Source organism: Engystomops pustulosus, chromosome 2 (assembly GCF_040894005.1).
Source record: "Engystomops pustulosus chromosome 2, aEngPut4.maternal, whole genome shotgun sequence".
Taxonomy (NCBI): domain Eukaryota; kingdom Metazoa; phylum Chordata; class Amphibia; order Anura; family Leptodactylidae; genus Engystomops; species Engystomops pustulosus.
Window position 1 is genome coordinate 151,536,747 of NC_092412.1, and position 15,988 is coordinate 151,552,734.

The 15,988-nt window shown below is 40.9% G+C and overlaps 1 protein-coding gene across 1 annotated transcript in view; it reads right to left on the reverse strand.

Moving 5' to 3' along the window:
• TANGO6 (transport and golgi organization 6 homolog) overlaps window positions 1-15,988 on the reverse strand; it is a 41,304-nt gene that overhangs the window by 19,922 nt on the left and 5,394 nt on the right. The window contains exons 3-10 of the mRNA XM_072136894.1: window positions 14,420-14,536; window positions 13,659-13,809; window positions 8,610-8,746; window positions 7,187-7,352; window positions 3,164-3,237; window positions 2,778-2,890; window positions 1,901-2,077; window positions 1,425-1,557 (exon numbers count right to left, since the gene is read on the reverse strand). Of these exons, the coding sequence (XP_071992995.1) occupies window positions 1,425-1,557; window positions 1,901-2,077; window positions 2,778-2,890; window positions 3,164-3,237; window positions 7,187-7,352; window positions 8,610-8,746; window positions 13,659-13,809; window positions 14,420-14,536 (1,068 nt within the window). The remainder of the gene's footprint in view (window positions 1-1,424; window positions 1,558-1,900; window positions 2,078-2,777; window positions 2,891-3,163; window positions 3,238-7,186; window positions 7,353-8,609; window positions 8,747-13,658; window positions 13,810-14,419; window positions 14,537-15,988) is intronic.

Genomic DNA, 15,988 nt, shown 5'->3' on the forward strand with positions numbered 1-15,988 from the left:
GGTTTACAATCCTTGGTGGTAGATGTCCTTTAAAATATCACATTTTTATGTAGAGACCAACACATTTTCTATTTTAATAATTTAAAAAATTCTTTGAGTCTAGTTATTGTCAGACCATACAGTATGTGTCTCCTTGATGAGAATACAAATATGTCATATCAGTTGCCAGTCCTGTTTTTTTCACTCAGATACAACAGAAGAGAAAGCAGCATTCTTTTACCCAGAATAGCAAGATATAACAAATGTAACCCAATTTTTTGGCCCATCTAACAACTTGTGCAACTTTTTGAGCCTTTTACATCACACGTTACTGTTATAAAAAAAAAAAACAGTGGACATGGTGGGGCACAAAGCAGGATGCTGGCCATACAAATTTACTATAACCTGTGAAGGTTGTGTTTGAAATCTGGTCAGAATTGCCAAGAGGGCAGGCTTCTACGGGAGCTGTAGTCATTAAGACAATCTGGCACAGTTACTAGAAAGTTGAAAAATGAACTGAAAGTGCTATTTCTGTGTATAATGCTGCGTGCGGTGATTCACTAAGACTGTGTGCCAGAAATCATGGATGTCGCTTCCCCACCCTGCCCCGACAGAGTTCACCATCTTTAATATAGGGCGTGCGACACAATTTGAAAGTTAAATATGTCGCTCGGCCCGAAGCAGTCGGACCGACCAAAGGCACGCCCCCTAATTTGTGTTGTATGAAAGCCAGTGCAGCTGTGCCACAAAAGGGCCGTGTGCGACACAATAGCAGCGCAGACACTTCTTAAATAACTGTGCAAGCCGCTTCAGCCTAGGAGAACGTGCACAGTCCCACAAAAGTGCAGGGCAAAGCGATTAGTAAATGTGCCCCTATGTAAAGGAGATTCATCAATCTGCAAGAATTCTGGAGCAATTACAGCTTGAAATGGCATGTGCCACATTAATTGAGGGTTTTTGAAAATGTTTGTGCCGTTTCTGACAGAATAAATGTTGTAATGCTATCCTTTAGAAATAAAACAGCTATACTTGGATACAACCACCACTGCACTCCGATAGCGGCTGCCACAAATGAGCTATTGAGGCGCCCGACCACCTGGATTCAGCTTTCAATATCACAGGCTGTGGGACAAGCAGTATCTCCTGGACAATTCATATATGGTGGTCGTATCCAAGAACAAAAGTCTTGATTCTAAGGCTACAAATATGGGAAATTATCTTCACACAGGTACATTTTTTTAATAACCTCCAATTAAAGAAATATATGTATATTGCAGATGAATTCAATTTAATATAAATGCCAAGATGAGAGTACCCCTTCATGTGTTTGCCCAGTGAAAAGAAAAAATCTGGTTATCTAATAATTGTAATAAAAACTTGAACATATTTTACTTATATATTTCCTATAAAGAAGTAGACATGGGAATTGTGTGATATATTGTTACCTTAAGACAGTACAGAAAGAAATCAGCTGCTAGACCGATGTGAGGATTAATGGAGAGTAAATCCACTAGACAATGCAACCTCCACTGCTCACCACTGATCCTCTCATACAGGGCATCATCATCATCATCATCTCTGGAAGAATAATCCAAAGGGAATAAATAGTTAAAAAATAAGGTTTTCACAATGTATAAGAGCAGAACTTAATAATTAAAAAATAAAAAGTTATTTTCTCATTATAGTGTTTTTTTTCCCATTTGTAATTTATGAACTCAAAAGATCACCAATTTTGGGGTACTAAACCAGAAACATGTCCATCTGCTGCCCCAAACCTGGTAAACTTAGCGCCATTTTTCTCTATTTGGGAGATTTTAACTTTTAATCCATCCAAATCTAGTCCTAGACTCATGGCTGGTGGCTAATATAGCAAGGACCTTGCTTCATTATCCATATAGTTACAAAAAGGTCTACATCTTACCTTAGGTCTTGCTTTACAACAATCATCGCTCCTCCTTCACTCCCAGGCTTGATAAAGCAATAATATGGTAAAGATGGAACACAGAATTCAATGCCGCACATTCCTGCAAGAGCTGACACTGCCGATTCTCTATCTGATTTCTCTAGGTACCAAAGGAGGATATCCTGGCATGGAGATCTGTAAGGAATGACAAAGGGAATCTTTAAAAACATTAACAGAACTTTTACAGCGTTTTTCAAGTATTAGTATTTTATTCAAAGTGTTTATTAACAGTTTCAAGCATTTTAGCATTAGCAATCAAAAACAAAAACATACTACATTATTACAGCCCAACAGGGGGAGAAGGTAGGAGTAGGAAGGGTAAGCAATAAAACTTTTGAATGGTTGGCATCCAGTCTTTCAAGTATGTAAAATTTGGAGCAGATGGTTAAAGGGAACCTGTCACCTCCGATCAGTAAAAATCGGCCCTACAGGTGCACCAGTGCATGGTCTGCTAGCTTTCAATTACAACACTGCCATGCACATTACTGACGCATGCCTGGTGCACCTGTATGGACGGTCAATCGCACGCCGGCGCCAAACGAACAGGCCGACTGCGAATTCGGGGAAGTTGAAACTGGATTGTAGTCACGTAAAGCTAGGGGCAGTGTGGAGGGGCGTGGGTAGCCTTTAACATACAGCTACATGAAGAGCAAATAGCAAAGGTATCTAAGACAGTCTTGGATATTCACATTACATTTATCTTCTTGCTATTTGAGATTGCATGTATCAACTCCCCTTTCCCTTTTCCTTGAGTCAGGACCGGCGTTAACCCCACCTTAGATAATTTTTCAGGCATATTCTCCCATCAAATATTCATTGGTTGGTGTCTTCTTACCGTACGTGAGATGCGTTCTGCTTAGCAAAACAGTACAAAGAAAAGATAACCAGGAGGACTTGTCTGGTGTAATTCAATATGACAGCTGAAGGATCATTGCCCACAACAAACACCTGCAGATCAACAAACAACCTGATTATTGCGAGTTCATATTTTTACTATACTCTTCACTGAAATAAGGTCATCTTGTGATGAGACCTGTGTCCTCTTTATCTTGCTTTTTTTCTTACTTTTACCTTGTACATCCAGATCCACATCAATAACGAAACATTTATACACAACTGAATCTTTCAGTTATGAGGTGAAGAAAGATCTGAACATGGCACAGTAAACCAAGTAATCCCAAAACATGTTTAGGGTACATGCAATAAAGACCGATAACTTACCTTAACAATGTCCTCAACACATTGTGACAGCGCAGATTCAGATACTAGGGTCTCTCCGGGGGTTGGGAATTTTTCTAAAGAAAATAAAAAATATTGCTTAAAAGGGTTTTCCCATGATAGAAAATCCTCAAATTTCAATCCCCTAGTGAGTTTTTTTTAACTCTTTATTTTACAATTTTATTCAGTTTTATTGGTGTTTTAGCTCCTATCACTCAGTGATAGTGAGTGCAAAATTCCAGTGTGTTGGCGGGACTCTCTAAGCAGACACTTCATGATTCCTCCAGTGCTATTAAATGCTGTGAGCTGATAATGTGCTTAGAGTATCAGCGTACATGTTTATCTACACTATTATTTAGCTTCTGAACATTGTACTAGTATCTGAAATATAGAAAAAGAGAGATGAGACAGCCGGCAGGAAGACAGTGTGTCTGTGTGAGCTCGTCCTTGAATGCAAGGATGCGGGCTAGAGGCAGAGAGTAGAGAGAAGCTCAATGCAGTGTCAGACAGAAAAACAAGATGTCTTCTGACACTAAACACAGGAGATCCAGGGTCTAGTCTAGGGACAACCAAAATTGTGTAGACCAGGACTGATAAAGACAGGTTGGAATTATACCTGTGAAATGCTGTATTTATATTAATAACATTAAATTAGAGAATGTGTTATTTTGTTATCATTTAAGAAACTTGTCTTCCTGGCAATACCTTTTAAAATGTTTATTATTATTATTATTAATAATATTATTATCCGCTTTAAACAACTCACTAAATATACCTTATTATGGACTCTATGTCTACTTTTAGTCTATAAGCTGATAAAAGAGGATCACATGTGAACATTGGCTAATATGGAGCCCAGAATTAAACAGGAAATATGTTATTTTGAAATAACTGACCCTAGCTTTTTCAGATCCACTATGATTAGCTATACATAGAATAGGTCATCAATATCAGATCGATGGTGGTCCTGCATTCTGGACCACCAAAGCTTAGTCGATTCTGTCAGCTTCTGGTATCAACAGCAGAGAACAGAGTCGGAAGTCAAGCTCACTTCTCTGTATAGTGGCCATGGTTGGGATCGGCAGCTGTATAGTAACAAATACCAATAAAGGGAGGTATTTTTCATTAGGCAGGCTCCTTGTGACAGTTCTAGGTCTATCTTTGGAGGTCCGCAGCCCATCCTATTTATTAAAGTGGCTTTAGCTACGATTGCTGGGGATTGGAGTGACTATGCGACTTTTTATGACTTTTTGCAAAAGTCATGAATCTGTCTTAGCACTGTGTTGAACTAGCAGTAGTTTTATGATTCCACCAGATGAAAAGTGAAGGAAATAGTCCTGTGTGACCTTTTAGCAGTGAAAATTGATAAAAAACCCCCAAAGTGTTAAAGCACACCCGTCACAAGGAATGTGATTTTTAGCTGGTCACAGGTTCCAATAGCCTATGCTATGCTGATTGTAAAAATGCCTTTGTCATCATTGTGAATCATTTCAGAAGTTTGTAATAGTTTAACATCACCAGGCTCCCTGCCAGAAGCATATGGTGAGTCCCCCGTGTGTCAGTCTTATCTCCACTCATCCAGCTCTCTCACCCCTCTGTACTTTCTGTCATGTGCATAGAGCACTAAAGGGGGAGGGGGATGCTGTGGAGAGGAGAGGAAAAATGCAAGAGGAGACACAGGCACACACAGACTGCAGCTGCCCCTTCACCCATGGGACTCACTACACCTTGCAGGCAGGGAGCAAGGTGATGTAAAATACACTATTTTAATCTACTGAAATTATTCAGAATGCTGACAAAGGCATTTTTAAAATCAGCATAGTTTTGGCTATTGGAACCTGTCACAAGGAAAAAAATTACTTTACTGGTTTGCTTTAACCCCTAACGACTTGGCCTTTTTTAGTTTTTTCACTTCCATTTTTCACTCACCAGCTTCAAAAATCTATAACTTTTTTATTTTTCCACATAAAGAGCTGTGTGACGGCTTATTTTCTGCATAAAAAAATTGCACTTCATAGTGAAGGTATTTAATATTCCATGCCGCGTACTGGAAAGCAGTATTTCTTGTGGGCTTGGATTTTACAGCTTTCACTGTGCGCCCCAAATGACATCTTCTGGCGCCAATAACTTTTTAATGCTTTGGTATATGGAGCTGTGAGTGGTGTCATTTTTTGCCACGTTTGATGGCGCTTTCATTGCTATAATTTTTAGGACTGTGCGACCTTTTGATCACTTTTTATACATTTTTTTATGTTTTTCAAAATGGCAAAAAATGCCATTTTCGACTTTGGACGCTATTTTCCGTTACGAGGTTAAACGCAGCGAAAAACCGTTATTATATTTTGATAGGTATCGCCACGTCCAAAAATGCCCAATCTAATGTGTTTATGATTTTTACTGTTTATTAATATTTATATCAGTTCTAGGGAAAGGGGGGTGATTTGAATTTTTAGATTTTATTATATATTGGGTTTTTTTAGAAGCCTTTTTTATTTTTACTATTTTTCAGACTCCCTAGGGTACTTTAACCCTAGGTTGTCTGATCGATCCTACCATATACTGCCATACTACAGTATGGCAGTATATGGGGAATTTACTCCTCATTCATTACAATGTGCTGATAGCACATTGTAATGAATGGGTTAAAACGAGACAGCTTCGGGCCTCCGTGAGACCCGAAGCTGTCATGGCAACGGATCGCTGCTCTCCGTGACGTCATCGGGAAGTGATGATCCGTGGCAAGATGGCAGCACCTATGTGCGATCGATGCTAGCACCAATCGCGGGTGTTACCGGTAAGCCTTTGCTGCAATATGCAGCAAAGACTTACCGGCTATGGAGAGGGTCGGGAAGGGGTTAAAGGACACCTGTCATCAGGTCTCTGTAACTAATTCTGTTACCATTGCCTGTTGGGTGACCTCACAAGGATTCCATCCCAGCCTTTATCTAGTTAATTCATACATTAATCATTCTTAAATCATATTTTCTTTTTTAGGTAAATGAGGCCGAGACTGGGAGCGAGAAAGTGATGTCACTCCTGTTACCCCCCCCCCCCCCCCTCCCCTGTTCTCCCCCTGCTCATGTCTGTGTGTAATGTATAGTAAAGCATTGCTAGTGTTTGTGCTTTATCTGCTGCCTCTGAGGGACAGGGACATCTGACAAAGGAATTTTTAAAATCAGCATAGTTTTGGCTATTGGAACCTGTCACAAGGAAAAGATTACTTTACTGGTTTTCTTTAACCCCTTAACGACTTGGCCTTTTTTTAGTTTTTTCACTCATCAGCTTCAAAAATCTATAACTTTTTTATTTTTCCACATAAAGAGCTGTGTGACGGCTTATTTTCTGCATAACAAATTGCACTTCGGGCCTCACGGAGGCCCGAAGCTGTCTCGTTTTAACCCATTCATTACAATGTGCTATGAGCACATTGTAATGAATGAGGAGTAAATTCCCCATGACAGCTAGAGACACAGACAAGCACCTGACATGCTGTGTTATCCCATACACACAGCTGCATCCTGTAGCAGTTGTATCTCTCCTATACACAAAAAGGCTGCAGGGGATGTGGCCGCCAGCACCAGGAAGCACATGGAGGAGCCATTACACCATTATACAGGCTGTCAGTTAAGCACTGGGGGTGTGGCTGTGCCTCACACTGATGAAAGTTGGACTGCTGAATATGATAATGATTCATTGGACCTCTCCAAGGTCATTTGCATACAGCTTAAGGACCTGATTGTTTAAGTTTACAGACATGTAGAGAAACAATTAAGAGATAGGGCAATGCTTTCTAATGCGGTTTATAAAAATATATTTAGTTGTGGGGGTAAATTTGCCTGACGCTTTAAACAATGTGCTGAATACAGCAGATTGGCATGTGACCTGAATGCCAGACACCAAATCCAAGTAATCACTTAGCGTAAGGGTATTTCATCTAAACAGAGTTTCCCACTTTAAGCAGTCACATTTTACTTTTGCTACACTCATGACATAGTCCAGCATGCATTTTGAATAAATGCTTGTTACCAGCTTTTGTCTTGGTACAATTCAGTAAAGGTTTTAACATGGGTAGAATTAAATATTTTTCTGCCAACTGAGGTTGATCCCGACCCATCTTCAGAAATGTTTCAGTGGCGACTCTCTGAAATTGCCGTGCTGTCAAAAGGTTCTCGATGTGAAGCAAGTCTAGAATCTAAAGTAAAGAAAATCAAAGTTGTAGACTAATAATACCTTAAAAGGCAGCTAGCAACGTGGAATGTTATAATATATCAAATTGTCTGTACAATATACTGTAAATTGTCTACAATATACAGCTATATGAGTCCTTGCATCTTGCAGCACATTCCATCAATCCTTGTATTAATGTAGGTAGCTGCAACCCACCATATTTGCTACAGGGGGGAGAGAAACATTCAGGAGTACTGATGGAATTTGGATGTGAAAAGCTAAAACCAAAACTGAACTGAAAAAAAGGCTAAACACATCAAAAACCCGAACCTCGTGTGCTCCAGAATGTGAAATGGCTGAAGACACTATGCTACATACTATATATTTTAGAAGTACAGAATTTTTCCATAAAATCTATAGCTCTAGGGATTTAGAACAACTTTGCCTAATATTTAGTTACCTATATCCAGCAGTTTCTTTGCTATACCCCTTAGATTATCTGAAGTAACTCCTTTCTCTACCTTTGATGATAAGCTCTGTAGTCCATCGTATAAAACAAGTCTACAGTTTCATGAGAGGGGCTGCTCCTCCCTGCTCACAGAGGTGGAGGTCATGTGAAAGAGCTTTCTCTGTGTATGTAGAAGAGCTCAATGTGTTCAGGACTGTGGATACAGATGTCTCCTGAACAGAAAAGCGAGGTCCAAGATCTCCCCTGTTTACTTTCAGTTCCTCAATTCCAGTCTGTGATTCTACAGAACTTTCTCCGTCTCTCTCTGCACATCATGCTCCTCCCTTCCCCCACCTTTTCATCAGCAGTATCCCCTTAATGCTCACACAGCACAAGCTATATATTGCATGTAACTGGTGTACTTATGACTTCTTTCCCTTATTGCATATTTCCTGCTCCTCCATGTGATGGAAGCTGCCTAGCCAGTCACCATATCCATCCTATTTCTGTACTGTGCAGTGTTCACTGGATTTACTTGTGGGAATATAAATGGATGTAGTGCTAAATTACTTTGAGAGAGAACCCAAGGCATTATAGGGTCTATAGGCAAAGTCAATTGGACTCCGCTTCAGGGCAGATACAGGAAGATGTTAGTCTCTGCCCACTTCACCTCTGGTGAGAAAGATTTTTGTCAGTTTCAGAACAAAAATGTCATAACATAAAAAGGGCAAGCAACACAATATGAGTAGCAATAAAATATATAAACATACTTGCATTGTATCTTTAGGTTACTCCTACTTTTTCCTATATGACTAGAGCTCACTAAATTCTTACCTGAGGACATACTGTTCGGTAATAGTCCTCGACAGTGGTAGACTGCTGAGGACAAGAGGCCAAGACCTTTGCTATAGCATCACACTTTTTCCAGTTGCTGGCAGCAGCTTCGGCTTCACGACCCCCAGCTGCACCAGCTGTAAAAAAAAAAAAAATTCATTCAGTCACTAGTGCTTCCATTCCCACCAGACCAAAACTGATAACACAAGTACACAACAGAAACACAAGCACCAAAGAAAGGACGGCAGACAGACCAATAGTTTGGACACACCTTCTCATTCAAAGAGTTTTCTGTATTTTCACGACTATATAATTGTAGATTCACACTGAGGGCATCAAAACTATGGATTAACACATGCAAAATTATATACTTGACAAAAAAAGGTTAAAACTACTGAAAATATGTTTTATTTTCTAGGTTCTTCAAAGTAGCCACCTATTGCTTTGATTACTGCTTTGCACACACATGGCATTCTCTTGATGAGCTCCAAGAGATAGTCTTCCAGCTATCTTGAAGGAGTTCCCAGAGATGCTTAGCACTTATGGGCCCTTTTGCCTTCACTCTGCGGTGCAGCTCACTCCAAACCATCTTAATTGGGTTCAGGCCTGGTGACTGTGGAGTCCAGGTCATCTGGCATAGCACCCCATCACTCTCCATCTTGGTCAAATAGCCCTTACACAGCCTGGAGGTTTGTTTGGGGGTCAATGTCCTGATGAAAAATAAATGATGGTCCAACTAAACGCAAACCGGATGGAATAGCATGCAGGTGCAAGATACTGTGGTATCTATGCTGGTTCACTATACCTTCAATTTTGAATAAATCCCCAACAGTGTCACCAGCAGAGCACCCCCACTATGCTTCATGGTGGGAACCAGGCATGTAGAGTCCATTTGTTCACCTTTTCTGCATCACATAAAGACAAGGTGGTTGGAACCAAAGATCTGGACTCACCAGTGTGTTCTTTAGCCCAAACAAGTCTTTTCTGCTTGTTGCCTTTCCTTAGCAGTGGTTTCCTAATAGCGATTTTACCGTGAAGGCTGCTGCACGCAGTCTCCTCTTCACAGTTGTTGTAGAGATGTGTCTGCTCCTAGACCTCTGTGTGGTATTGATCTGGCCTCTAATCTGAGCTGCTGTTACCTGCGATATCTGAGGCTGGTGACTTGGATGAACTTCTCCTCTGCAGTAGAGGTGACTCTTGGTCTTACTTTCCTGGGGCGGTCCTCATGTGAGACAGTTTCTTTGTAGTGCTTAATGGTTTTTGCAACTGCACTTTTCCCAAGTTTTCGGACTGACGCACCTTCATTTCTTAAAGTAATGATGGCTACTCATTTTCCTTTACTTAGCTGCTTTTTCTAGCCATTATGCAAATACTAACAGTCTATCAGCTGTGTATCCACCTGACTTGTGCACAACACAACTGCTGGTCCCAACCCCATTTATAAGGCAAGAAATCCCACGTATTAAACCTGACAGGGCACACGTGTGGTGTGAAAACCTTTTCTGGCGACTATCTCTTGACGCTCATGAAGAGAATGCCAAGAGTGTGCAAAGCAGTAATCAAAGCAACGGATGACTACTTTGTAGAACCTAGAATATAAGACATGTTTTCATTTGTTTCACACTTTTTATATATATTATATTTATATATAATTCCACATGTGTTATTTCATAGTTTTGATGCCTTGAGTGTTAATCTACAATTTTTATAGTCATGAAAATACAGAAAACTCTTTGAATGAGAAAGGTGTTTCTTTTGCGACTACTGTATATTCTGCCGTGACACGATACTTACCGTGGTGTTACCCTCACTCCACATTGGCTTAGACCAGGTTTCCCTATACCAAGATGGCCACACGGTCACGGGAAAGGATCTCGCGAGATCCGCCGGGGCACATGACCTACCAAGCGCCACAATCTGAATTCCAGAGTCCGGACGCACGGATCTGCAAGCGCGATCGGGCTTCTATCCTCTATGGCGCTGGACTGGGTAAGTGCCCCTTATGCGGACCACTCAAAGCCTTCCCACTATGATGAAGACCTGACTAATCTTTGCCGTGGAGAGTACTGACGGGCGTGAGGTTGCTTAGCAACCCTGTGACATGTACTCATCTGTTTACATATCTAATGGCGTGTTATGGTAGATTTTCTCCTTTTTATTGCCACATATGTTGTCACACATCACGATATGACGCAGATGTATAACCAATGTATGTTCTGTACATTATTACAGTGTATTACTTTTTTAATTGTTTATTTCCTCTTTTTGATGATGTCACATCCTGCGGGGGATATAAACCCGCCTTGTATCACTTTACACATTGCTTGAAAATGGCTACATGGAGTTAGCCGAAACGTCGCATTGTATTACCACTGGTGTATGAATAAACACTGATCACCACGGAGTGCTGCTCTCCTGCTGTTTTCTTTGGATCCGTTCTGAGCCTTGAGTCAGGCCCACAGAGCTTGCACCCACCTGGATATCAATCCGATTGATTTACTGTGCCGCCCTTACCTTTTTCTTTTGCTTTTGTACGTATATATATATCTTTCCTTCTAAAGTCAACTTCTAAGATTATGCTAATCAGTCGGAAGGGCTCTATAGGGTGTTACCAGAGCCCCTCCAACTGTTACACTGTGCAGGAGCACTTCCCACTCCCACTGTGTGCCGAATCTTCCTATGCTACTTTGAGATTACAGCATGCAGGTAGGTGAATTACTGAGGAAGCAGCCTGTGACACTGCAGCATTGAGGGGCTCTGTAAACACCCATTAGAGCCCCTCAAGCTTATTAACGTCATTTTAAAAGTTGTTTTTAGAAAAAAGGAAGCTATGAATAACAAATATAAGAAGATTACCACAGTCACAATGGCTAGATCAATGAGTACTTATCCCTGGTTTATCATGCTTGATTTTGATGGCAGATTTCCTTTAACCTCTTAACGACCAGGCCCTTTTTTTCGATTAAGAGTTTTAATTTTTCACTCTCCACATTCAAAAAACTTTACATGGAAAAATAAAAAAGTTAAAAGAGCTGTATGAGGGCTTGTTTTCTGCATAAGAAACCGTACTTCACAGTGACGTTATTTAATTTTCCATGCCGTGTACTGGGAAGCAGGGAAAAAAAAAATTCAAATGCAGTACAAACGGTTATATTTTGCGATACCTAACATGTTTATGATTTTTATCGTTTATTTTTATGTCAATTCTGGGGGGTGAATTTTTATTGTTTTATTATTATTATTTTTTTTACTATTTTTACTATTTTTTTACTACAAACCTTAGTTTGTCTGATTGAACTGAACATATGCTACCATACTAAGTGGGGATCATTTATTACAATGTGCCACTGGTGCCATTGGCTTACCACCTAAGCCAATATGGCAGCCCCCACGGCTCTTTACTGCCGCTGGCAATTGAAGGATTATCACCCACAATCAGTGCTAGCACCAATCATGATTGTTACTGGTGGGCATTTGCTGCAATATGCAGCAAACACCTGATATATGGAGAGGGCTCAACCTGTCAGCCCTCTCCAGACGCCAGCAGCCAACGCATGATTGCTTAGTTGAGAAGCCATGACCCCTTGATATGATAGTGGCATCCTAACCATATGCTGCTACCATAAGTCAAAGAATAAGGAACCTGTGACCAAAGGGGCAACTTTTGTCACATGAGCCTTCTTCTGTGGCCATTTTATGGTTGGAAAGTGGCATGCAGACTGAAAATATTGCTGTTATAGCACGGGGCATGACTTGACTTCATTCTAAGTTAAAAGATACACTCATGAAAAAATGTAAGTACGCTCTCTTCTGATTCCATAGTTATACAATGAGGACCAACAAGAAATCCATAAATACAAAAAAGAACACACAGTCCACCACAACTGAAATTGTTTCAGTTATTAACTCTATCCTGTCCACGCATTGAAGAAGGAGCTCAGCTGTCATTGGTCCGGAGTCTGCAGTGACGTCTTTCTCCTGTTCCAGCACTAATTACTAGAGCAGGACTGAGCGGGACCCTAGGGAGACTGCAGGAGTGGTTTATTACCACTTTTGTCTTTATCACTACAGAGCGCTGAAGTAATGCTATGCTGAGAATAGTATGGCTCTCATAGATGCTAGTTACAGCTTGAAAATTTAAAAAGAAAACAAGTCAAATTGAGACTCAGTATTGTGTGTGGCCTCCACATGCCTGTATGACCTCCCTACAATGCCTCGGCATGCTCCTAATGAGGTTGCAGAGGGTTTCCTGAGGGATCTCCTCCCAAACCTGGACTAAGGCATCCACCAACTGCTTGAGAGTCGGTGTCAACATGACGTTGGTGGATGGATCAATATCCCAAATGTGCTCAATCAGATTCAGGTCTTGGGAATGGGCAGAACAGTCCATAGCTTCAATGCCTTCATCTTGTAGGAACTGCTGACACACTCCAGCCACATGAGGTCTAGCACTGTCCTGCATTAGGAGGAACCCAGGGCCAACCGCACCAGCATATGGTCTCACAAGGGGTCTGAGGATCTGATCTCGGCACCTAATGGCAGTCAGGCTACCTCTGGCGAGAAAATGAAGGGGCGGAGGTACATTCCTGCTGCTGGGTTGTTGCCCTCTTACAGACCCCTCCAAGACTCGTGTAACTTGCTAATTGCCAATAATTTCCACCTATTGATTCCATTTGCACAACAGCATGCAAAACTGATTGTCAATCAGTGTTGCTTCCTAAGTGGACAGTTTGAGTTCACAGAAGTTTGATTCACTTAGAATTATATTGTGTTGCCCTTTATTTTTTTGAGCAGTGTTTATCAAAATGACCATCACAAACTTTTTTAGTTCATTTGAAAACTGGGAAAATATATACTATACATTACAATAAAAAAAATTATTTTTCTCCAGATTTTAACCCAAAAAAACTTTAACCCCCCCCCCCCCCCCCCAAAAAAAAAAATTTAAATTAAAAAAGGGTCCTTATAAATGCCCCAATAATTAAAGCCTTTTAAGGCCTGGTCAGAATGGGGTTAAATATTAGATGCAATATGTTGGTATTACTGTACCTCCAGCATCTTCTAGGATCCCGCGAACCACAGCTTGTACCCCATTAGGTCTCATTAATCTTTCTGACAACAACTGTCCAGAGAGGTGTCGTAACCAGGCAGGTGCTGGAGATCTCTGCAAGGATGCTGCGGCACCAGAAGGACGAGGAACCTTGAAAATAGGTGATTAATAATTGTTGTTATAAAGATTCATGCTTCAATACATATTTTAGAAAAATACAGGAAGTGAGATAAAAGGTATTGCCCAAAGATTTGGGGGATTTGTAAGAATAATGACCACTCAGATATGTGGGAGTTCTTACACCTGGCAACCAAAGCGGCTTGCTCTTCCTGGATCCTTTCAAAACTAGAAATGCTGTGGAAAATGTATTTATATTTAAGGATAGTAGCTGGACTTAAGAGCACGGATGGTGCCTTCTCACACGGCTGTGTCCTTTGATCTCTGCATTCAAACTGCTCCCCAGACCCTCCCTTTACTGCAATATCTAACCAGAAGCCTTCTACTAATCTTACATCGAGCAAGGGGAGGGGGAGGGCTCTGTGAGATATCACACAGGAGCACGCCAGATTACAATCCTGGAACAGAAATGTATATTTCACAGTCCGGCTGCTACACACAAAGATATAGCTTCACAGTTCATAATACTGTCTGCAGCTTTGTATGGTGAAAGCTACTAATAGACACCCTTTGAAGTGTGGTTTACTGCAAATTATAAAGAAATTGTGGAAAGATGTGCTGAATACAAGGTACAATTACTTACCTGTTTAGGACCCCCCTGCAAGATGAGCAGCTCTCTGATAACAAGTGGCGGGTAGATCTGATCCAATAGTTCTCTCAATGCCTCCTTGCACTTGCCCCTCTCACTCTCGATCAGAGTCTTATGAAAACAAGGAGACATTTATAAAAATAGCAATTTACAATGAGGACATGTATGAAAATAGTCTTATGCTTAGCAACCAATCAAGTCCTGTGTTGATTCACTTTTCTACTATAGCGTAGGTGGAAAGGAGAGATCTGGTCGGCTGCTACGTTAGCCCCTTAAAGGGGTTGTCTGGGCTTAAATTATTTTTCTTAAAAGAAAGTGTACACAAGCAGCAGCCAGGACCTGGAGTGGGTGTATGGTTTGACTGCTGCAACTCTGTATACAGAAACTGGATGAGATGGAAGGCTCAGCACTTCACCAAGGTATCGGGGGGAGGTAAGCATAACTGCTTTCTTGTACTTACAGCTCCCATGGTAAATTAAAAAATTTTAAATCCAGACACTTTCCGTCTTAAGGAACATGTCTTTTTGTCTTTATGCCTTTTTGATTGGAGCTACCAACTATAAGTAAATAAGTAATTAATAAAACCATCCGATCAAGTCTCACATGGCATGAAAAAACCTAAGTAAAAATTAATATGATGTGTAAACCTTTTCCAGAGATATAGTCATTTAAAGAAGCACATAGCAGAACGTCAAAAATTTACATGGGCATTCAGGCACTAATGTCATGAAGGGGTTAAATGAAGCTTGCGACCCACTCTCGGGGATGCAACTGGGAATTCTAGTTGCAAATACAAATGGGCAATGTGAAATTGTTTTTTTTTATCCATGTGTGACAATGCAAGTCCATTGACTTACTTTAGTGGCGGAGCTTTAGTCATAGCTACAACACTTTGTAGCTCCAGCCGTGACTCCATTTTTGAAGTTCTGTTATGCTCTTCTTTAAATAAAATCTACCATCAAAATCAAGGGCTCTGCTAATGCCCACAAGCCCTTCAGAAAAAGGTACATAAAGTATAAAGTATTTTTTAGCATCTGGGTATTATCTTTTGGGGTGGTCAGATTTTTTACCTCTATGAGGCACTGTTGGTGCTTTGTTGAGGTTAAATTATATCTTTAGAACAGCTTTACATATAACAATTTTTACTTTTTTTCATGACATATGAAAATATGGACGGCATCAATCCATCACCCAGGTTTTATGAAGGCTCTGAGCTAGAGAGAGGCAAGTACAGCTAGTTTTGCCACAAAAGCACACAATGGGGGTCATTTACTAAGGGCCCGATTCGCGTTTTCCCGACGTGTTACCCAAATATTTCCGATTTGCCCCGGGTTTTTAGCGCACGCGATCGGATTGTAGTGCATCGGCGCCGGCTTACACACGACGGAAATCGGGGGCGTGGCAGAACAAAAACCCGACGGATTTGGAGAAACCGCCACATTTTAAAAAAAAAAGTGTCTCTGGACAGGCGCTTACCTGCACCAGGAATAGGATCGTGAACTCCGGCGGACCTCGGCGGACTTCAGCGCAACAGCGACACCTAGTAGACGTTGGAGGAACTGC